This window comes from Gekko japonicus, unplaced genomic scaffold (genome assembly GCF_001447785.1).
Source record: "Gekko japonicus isolate JY-2015 unplaced genomic scaffold, Gekko_japonicus_V1.1 scaffold713, whole genome shotgun sequence".
Lineage (NCBI taxonomy): Eukaryota > Metazoa > Chordata > Lepidosauria > Squamata > Gekkonidae > Gekko > Gekko japonicus.
Window position 1 is genome coordinate 590,955 of NW_015172026.1, and position 8,948 is coordinate 599,902.

General features: G+C 48.9%; 1 protein-coding gene across 1 annotated transcript in view; it reads left to right on the forward strand.

The window, feature by feature from the left end:
- The first annotated feature begins 7,739 nt into the window (after positions 1–7,739).
- LOC107118251 (chromosome unknown open reading frame, human C11orf95) overlaps positions 7,740–8,948 on the forward strand; it is a 10,458-nt gene continuing 9,249 nt past the window's right edge. Inside the window, exon 1 of the mRNA XM_015420551.1 lies at positions 7,740–7,785. Coding sequence (XP_015276037.1) covers positions 7,740–7,785 — 46 coding nt within the window. The remainder of the gene's footprint in view (positions 7,786–8,948) is intronic.

The following is an 8,948-nucleotide window of genomic DNA, read 5'->3' on the forward strand; positions in this document are numbered from 1 at the left end:
AGGGTTATTAAAAACAATGTTTAAATGGTGCCTAGTTTTAGCCTTTAGACGAGTTCGGGATCTCACGGAGGCCATTTTCGGCGGTAAACGTTTAAAGGGAAGTGTTCCTTTAAAGTTTAAAGGGAAGCGTTACAGCAGTCGGGTTGAAGAGAAAATAGCTGTTCTGCGCAGGCGCGAAAGTTTTAGTTCCACAGATGGCTGCCTGTGCGCACGCCCAAACTGAGAGAGAAAAAAACAACAGCGCAGTGATCCAGAGCAAGGAGGTGAGTGTGATCGCGATTCTCCAGGTTAAAAAAGACTGCATCAGGGCTGGAGCAATTTAAACCGCTCCCAGCACGCCGACTGACCGCACCCAGTGAAGATCCTTCTGCTGTTGGGGCAGCTGCTGCCAAAGCTACATTTTTTTAAAAAAATCTACATAGCCAATCTGATCTCCAATGGCCAATCAGAAGGATTCCTTGACAAAAGCCCCGCCTACTTCCTAAAGACACTTGGGGGGCACCAGAAAAAGTGTTGGTGCGGCACTGTGGCATGGGGGGGGGGACACCCCTGTTGTAAAACAAAGCAGTCTTTTCTACCCCCTCAGGGCTCTTCTGCCGCCTCATTCACCTTCACGTATAAACCAAGACCTAACATGAGCTGCAATTTTTTTTTTAAACTAGTACAGTAACTAGACTGATCTGGAGATGGGACTTCCTGGTTACCATGGATACTGTTGCAGGGGGGAGGTGAAGTCCTCCACTGAAGACTGTTTAGAAATGTCAGCCGGAAGGAGGAGGAATGATTGGATTTTGCTAGAGCGATACCAGTAGCCAGTTTGTTCCTGGACACGTTTCAAAGTCCTGTTTTTGGCCTAAGTCGTCTGAGGATCCAGGGTTTCACGTGCGTTCACCCTAACCTGCTACACTGAGGTGTTGTTGGGATAAACGCTGTTAACCGCATTTGGTCCCCTGTTAGAGTGAAAGGCGGAGCATAAATGAATAAACAATTATTTTGTAAACACCTACTAGGCCACAGAGGAAAATAAAATGTCTCTTCCCGATGCTTAAGATTGTTAAGTGCCAGTGCCAGGCTACAGAGGAAAATAAAATGTCTCTTCCTGATGCTTAGCTTAAGATTGTTAAGTGCCAGTGCCAGGCAAACACATACGAGGAAGGGACCACCACAGGAGAGGCCCCCCCCCCGGATATACGTGGCTTCCAAAGATGTGGACATCCAAAGATGGAAGGAAGGAAAGTGCTGTCAAGTTGCCACCGAGTTATGGCAACCTTGCAGGGTTTTAAAGGCAAGAGACGTTTAGAGGTGGTTTGCCATTGCCTACCTCTGCATAGCAACCCCAGACTTCCTTTACGGTCTCCAATCCAAGTACTAGCCAGGCCGACCCAGCTTAGTTTCTGAGATCTTGACTATAAGAACTTTAAGACAAGCCATGTTGGATCAAGTCATCCAGTCCAACATTCTCTGTCACACAGTGGCCAAAAATACCATGTGCCATCAGGAGGTCCACCAGCGGAGCCGGAACTCCAGAAGCCCTCCCACTGTTGCCCCTCAAGCACCAAGAATACAGAGCATCCCTTGCCCCAGACTGAGAGTTACATCTATGCCTTGTGGCTAATAGCCACTGATGGACCTCTGCTCCCTATGCTTATACAATCCCCTCTTGAAGCTGTCCTGGACCATCCAGGTCAGATTGTTCCCCAACAAAGAACTCCTAAGGAAGCTGAAACGGTTCATCAGGTTCATTTATTTATTTCATTGCATCCAGGCTCCAACAAAGGGGAAAGAAAATTGAGTAGCTGGAGGTTTGTGGTTGAAATGAGAACTGACTGAGTTCCAAAGCAGGCTGAGGGAGGAAAACAAAGCCTGTAATAAATTGGAATAGCCAGGGAACCTTTGTTGAGGAGAATTGGGAGGATTACAGGCAGACAGCCGGAGGAATTCTCCAGTATGCTACGTGGACCCCACGTAGTATTTTCTCCCACAGAGCAATCTGTACCCCAGAGAATAAGGGTGGGGAAGAAGTGAGCATAGGAGGGAAAGGAAGCAGAGCGAGAGGGGCAAGTATTATGTATTCTGCATTGGGGGAATCATCTAACTTGGATAAATGATAAGGGACTGCGTTTTATACACCTGTGTATAGCTGGCTGAAACTTAGGATCCTACGATGGAATTTTTGCATCATGTGACGTGGCATGTGAATACTTAGGCTTCGCATCAGTTCTGTCTTTTAGACATCTGGTTGGTTCTACAATCCTAATTCCTATGGCATTTTGGTGTAAAGAGCCAGTTTGGTGTAGTGGTTAGGAGCGTGAGAGAACCAGGTTTGATTCCCCACATGCAGCTGCTGGCATGACCTTGGGTCAGTCACAAGTTCAGAGCTGTTCTCTCAAGAGCAGTCCCCAAAAGAGCTCTCTCAGCCCCCACATACCTCACAGGGTGTCTGTTGTGGGGAGGGGAAGGGAAAGGAGATTGTAAGCCGCTCTGAAACTCTGACTGAAGGCTATAAATCCAATATCATCTTCTTCATTTTTCATTGCAAGTCCCCATCCTGTCGATTGTATTGACGCAAACTGTTGTAATCCACCTTGCATCCAAGTGAGAAAGGCAGACTATAAATATGTTTTGTCGATCCTCAGACGGCCTAGGGAGGGTCAAGGAAGGACCATTTGGCAGAGAAAGGCAGGGTGAGGTGAGAAAAAAGGAAGATCCAGCAGCAGTTCTGGGCAATTTATCCAGAGGGCAGGAGTGAGGCTGGGTATGATCCATGTGTCAGAACCCAGGGCATGCAGGAGGCAAGCAAGAGGGTAGGCATACTGGTATGAATGCAAGTTGGCAGAGTGTGCGTGCATATACTGGCAATGTGCAATTGATACTGGAGGGGGGAGCTCAGTTATAGGGATCCAACACAAGCAAAAACAAAATTTAACTTTATGCAGGCTTGCCAGCAGGAGGAAAGGAGATGAAATTAGCACTTCTGACTAGTGTAAAAAGAAGAAGAGAAGAGATTGGATTTATAGCCCGCCCTTCACTTGGAGTCTCAGAGCGGCTTACAAACTCCTTTCCCTTCCCCTCCCCACAACAGACACCCTGGGAGGTGGGTGGGGCTGAGAGAACTCTGACACAAACTGCTCTTTCAGGAACAGCTGTGCCAGAGCTTGTGACTGACCCAAGGTCACATCAGCAGGTGCAAGTGGAGGAGTGGGGAATCAAACCCGGTTCTCCCAGATTAGAGCCCGCACACTTAACCACTACACCAAACTGGCTCTCTACATAGGATCTCAAGGTGGGAAGGGATCTCAAGGTGGGAAGGAGGCTTGCTACTCCTCCAGTTAGAGGAAGAGGGGAGGGATCAGAGATGTGAAAGAGGCTTGATTGGTTTATTTTGAACAAGAACCGGCTACAACATATAGAATCATAGAATGTTCGAGTTGTAAGGAACCTTGCAGGTCATCTAGTCCAACCCCCTGCACTCTGCAGGAGCACAGCCAAAAGATAGCCCTACAACATACCCGAAAGATGGTCGTCCAGCCTCCGCTTGAAAACGTCCAGCGAAGGAGCATCCACCACCTCCCAAGGCAGTCTGTTCCACTGCTATTTGAAAAAGCATGCATGGACATGAAAGCTCATACCTTGAATAAACGTTTGTTGGTTTTGAAGGTGCCATGGGGCTCTAGATTTATTTAGCTACAATGGAAGTTCCCCTATGAAGCAAACTGGTCCTTAGACTGTAACTCAGAGTCCTTGATTGGTTCAAAACATGCAAAACAATAACCATGGACCATAGCTCCAGTTGGGAAATTCCTGGAGATTTGGGGGTGGCAGTACCAAGGCGGCTAACAAATTAAAAAGCACATCATAAAAATCTCCTCTTAAAAGCCGTTAAAACCAACCAACTAAATATATAATTAAAACAATGGAAACCGGAGCAAAAATGAAATGACACCAGAACTAAAATTGATTAATTAAAACATAGGAGGAGGACGAGATTGGATCTATACCCTGTCTTTTCACTTGGAGTCTCAGAGCGGTTTACAAACTCCTTTCCCTTCCCCTCCCCACAACAGACACCCTGTGAGGTAGGTGGGGCTGAGAGAGCTTTCTCGAGAACTCCTCTTGAGAGAACAGCTCTGCGAGAACTGTGGCCCAAGGTCATCCAGCAGCCGCAAGTGGAGAAGTGGGGAATCAAACCCAGTTCTCCCAGATTAGAGTCTGCACACTTAACCACTACACCAAACTGAAGGGATTGCTGAGGGAAATGCCAAGAAAAAAAAAAAGTCTTCTCCCACTGTTGGGGAAAGAACAAGGGGGACAGACGACTCTCCCTGGGGAGAGAGGTCCAGAGCTTCAGCGCCAAGAAGACCAAGGCCCTCTCTCAGGTTGCCACTGGCCTAATCTCAGGAGGTAAGCGACACAGGGTTGCCAGCCTCCAGGTGGGGCCGGGGGATCTCCCGCTTCTACAACTGATCCCCAGCCGACAGAGATCAGCTCCCCTGGAGAAAATGGCTGTTTTGAAGGGTGGACTCGATGGCCTTGTGCCATGCTGAGGCCCCTCCCCTCCTTAAACCCCGCCCTCTCCCAGATCCACCCCCAAAGTCTCCAGGTATTTTCCAACCCAGACCTGGCAACCCTAAAGCGGCACCTGAAGCAGTGCCTTGGAAGATGACCACAGTGGTCAGGTAGGTTCATAAGGGAGTAGCTGGTCCTTCAGCCAGCCATTCCCGCAGGTGCTCAGCTTTGACTATGCAGGTCGGCTACTGCTAGTCTCATCCCTTTTGCTGGCACATCTCTGTTCCTGCCTAGTGATTCCTGTAAAAATCTGGGCCAAATGATGATTAAAGAGCAGGGCCGGATTTAGACTTGCTGAGGCCCTAAGCTATACAAAACCCAGAGGCCCCCTACTGTTTTAAATTACATCAGCTGGTCTCAGAAAAATTTAAAATATATACGCCTTTTTAATATTTGAAATAATTTTTTATATTGTGTTTTTATTTGAGGCCCCAGCAGATTGCGAGGCCCTAAGCTGTAGCTTATTTAGCTTATGCGTAAATCCGGCACTGTTAAAGAGGAACAGAGACAAGTCAGCCTCTAAAATCCAGTGCTAGGAGGCAGCGTCAGGGAAGGCCTTGGTTTCTGCGCCCTGTACTTCATCCCCCCCCCCCTCGAGTAGATTGGCACCAATGTATTAAAGCAGCTGCAGGATCGTTTCAGCCCATGCCAAAAAAAACTGCACAGGCCCAGCAGTGTTCCCTCTAAGCTGAGTTAGTGTGAGCTAGCTCACAGGTTTTTTAGCCTCCAGCTCACACATTTTTGTCTTCGCTCAGGAAGGGGATGGCTCCAGAGCAAACTAGTTCATGCAGCAGCCAAATTGCTCGCTCACCACTTTCATGCCAGTGGCTCACAAAGTAGAATTTTTGCTCACAAGACTCCATAGCTTAGAGGGAGCATTTCCCCCAGGCAACTCCGCAACGTGTTTTAAAACAGGCGTCCCCAACCTTTTCAAGCCTGTGGGCACCTTAGGAATCCCAACAGAAAGAGGTGGGTGCGACCACAAAACGACTGCTGCAGGAGGCAGAGCCAGCCCAAAATGTCAGGGAGTGAGGGGAATGCATAACTCTAACAGGAACTCTTCAGCATCTCAAGCAGGACCTTGGTTTACATTGTTTTAAAAATATTTTTCTTGCATACCCACAGCTTACCTTCAGTCACACAGTGAAGAGCCTTGTGCTGTGGGGGCAGCTGCTGCCGAAGCAACTTTTAAAATTTTTCATAGCCAACAGCCAATCAGAAGTCCTTCTGGGTAAAAGCCTCACTCACTTCCTAAAAACACTTGGGGGGGCACCACGTTGGGGACCCTTGGTTTAAAGGGCCAGTGCCAATGCTCCCCCTAAGTTGTGGAGTCTTGTGAGCAAAAATTCTACTTTGTGAGTTACTGGTATTAAAGTTGTGTGTGAGCAATTTGGTTACTGCATAAATTAGTTTGCTCTGGAGCCATGGCTGCGAGAGTTGGGCTATAAGGAAGGCCGAGCGCCGAAGAATAGATTCTTTTGAACTATGGTGCTGGAGAAGACTCTTGAGAGTCCCTTGGACTGCAAGAAGATCAAATCAGTCAATCCTAAAAGAAATCAACCCTGACTGTTCCCTGGAAGGCCAGATAATGAAACTGAAGCTCAAATACTTTGTCCACCCAATGAGAAGGGAGCACTCACTGGAGAAAACCCTGATGCTGGGAAAGATTGAAGATGAAAGAAGACGGGGACGGCAAAGGATGAGATGGTTAGACAGTGTAATAGATGCAACGAACATGAAATTGAGCCAACTTCAGAGGACGGCGGAAGACAGGAGGGCCTGGCGAGATCTTGTCCATGGGGTCGCGAAGAGTCGGACTTGACTGTGCGACTGAACAACATCCTTCCTGAGCAAAGATAGAAATGTGAGAGCCAGAGGCTAAAAAACTGTGAGCTAGCTCACACTAACTCAGCTTAGAGGGAACACTGGACTCGGCGCTCTTGTGTCTTTAACAGTAAGCCGACTGCCCAGAGTGTTGTGCTTGTCTGCAGGCTGTGAAAAGCATCAGCTGCTAATTTCTGCAGACCAGGTTTCTGGCACAAGAGGAGGCCAGTTTGCCTCTGGTCAGTTTGTGACACCAGACACCAACCGGATTGTGTGAATTCTCTCTTGGTCCCCCAAATTCTCTTAAGCACAAGGGCTCCAAACAGGAGGGCTGCTCCTCTCCCAGCTTAGCTCCTTTGCCTTCGACAGGCAGACAAGCACCCCTCAGCTCCAGCAAGTTATTGCCTTTGACAGCTGGAAAGTTCCACACTTGAATTTCTCCCTGTGGGTCAACTGTCAAAAAAGACCTGACAGGCGGGAATAGAGGAATGACAAATACAGACATCCATCCCAAACCTTACCTGGATCTCCCCCACCTCTAACCTGTCACTCCCTAGTATGTAGTTTGCAGTAGAGCAGCAAGATTCGCGTCTAGTCGCACTTTGGAGACCAACAAGGTTTCCAGGGTAGAAGGACTCGAATCTTGCCTCCCTATTTATTATACGTTTGCATCCACTGCTTTTTAAAGCCCTGGAGAAAATAAATGCATTGCATTTGGGAAGTGGTCCTGGCAGCTCAGGGGCCACCCCCCCCCCCGTTCAGAATCTGAGATCCAAGGGGGGGGGCTGGAGGGGGGATTAAAATATGGTGGGAAGGGAGCTAGAATCCTAGGGATAGATTTGCACTTTAGGGAGTCAAGAGTCGGGTGAGGGCTGGCAATGTATGCCTATGGATGCTTATTTTTGGGGTGTGCGTGTCAAATGAATAGGGGGGCCCTTTCCCATTCACACGCTCCCCCCCCTTCTTTTCCCCTCTCTGGCAGAAATAGACTACGGCCCCTTTAAATTTACCCAGGAGCCCTTAAAGGAGCCCAAGGGGCCCCGGGGGGGAAAGGCATCCCCACCCTGGCTAGCCGGAGCCTGCCTGGCTCCTCGGCCGCGGAGGGGCCCTTTTGCAAGTAGAGAGACAGAGGCGCATTTAAAACCCGAGCCAAAAAAAAAATTATTATTATATATTTTTTTGTTTTGAAATGAATCTAAGAACAGATCAGTGAATCCCCCCCGCTGTGCTGCTGCTAGAGAATCGCTCCGGAGCGCTGGCTTTGGGTAAGCCGCAGCAGCAGCTTGCCGAGATCTCTTGGTGCAGCTGGGGGGCGAGATATGGATGCCTAAAAAAAAATGCAGCCGGGCATGGAGCCCCCCAGCTTCCCCATCAAGCGGGAGCCCCACGATCCAGGTGAGAACAAAAGGCAGGGCCTGCCAATCCCCCCTCATCCTCTCCCCACCCACCCCTCCCTCAACCCCACCTGCCGGTCTGAGGTGGGCAGAAAGCGGCACCCGAAAGGATGGGGGTGGGGTGGGGTGGAAGCTTGCACATCTGGGAAAGGAGGGAGGGAGGAGAGAGAAAGGAAGAGGCGAGGGTGGCGGTGGCCCTTTAAGATCCCCCCCTTCTCCTCTTTCCATCTTCCTGTCCACATGAGCCTAGCAGATGACATCCCATTCAAAAAAAAAAAAAAGCCAACACATTTCCCCCCCTCTTTTAGGCGTCATAAGCAAAATGGATACTTATGTATGGCAGGCGGGAGGGAAATGGTCTCTTCCTGTGTTGTGCACCCTTCCCCAGAAGATGGAGGGGGGAGCTCTGCTTACCCTTCCTGCCCCTCCCCTGTAGCCAGATGTGGTTTGAAGGGTCTGTATGGACAGACACCCCGGGCCCTTCGAAGCTGGCCTGTCCAATGTTGTACACTTGCCCCTTTAAGAACCCCAATCTCTTCTATGTGCCCCTTTAACATCAGCTCCACCCTATTATCAGCTTTCTTAAAGCTATAGATGTCTGCAATACCTGGCGAGGAGGTCTTTTTCTTTCCCCCTCCGCTGTCAGATTTTGGAGTAGAGGCCTGGGTCATTAATCCAAACCTATCAGTAATAACCCACTGCCTAATAACTCTGAGATTTTTCTCCGACAGATGGTAACAGTTTACTAGTTTGATCCCTGCCCCCTTAAGAACCCTCCCTTTCTTCCCCTCATGCCCCTTTAAGACTGTGGTCCTCCTCGATTTCCAGCCTGAGCTCGGGGTTTCTTAAAGGAACCTTGTACAGTCAGCAGAATTAGCATCTTTTGTTACAATCTTTTGGCAGGCTGTTCTCAAGAGGAGAATGTTATGGTCCAGAATTGCCTCACTCGATCAGAGCCAGGTCTGTTTATTCCAGCCTTCTGTTTCTAACTTGGTAATGGTGTCCCCCTGTTGTTTGTGACCTGGTTTTCAAAGATAGAGTGCTTCCGTACTTGGAGGTTCCGTTTAGCATTTATGGATTTCAGATGGAGGTAGGCCAGTCCTCCATGAGGGCTGGTGTCATGTTATTCCATTACATTTTAACCCTCTAAAGAAACATATATGC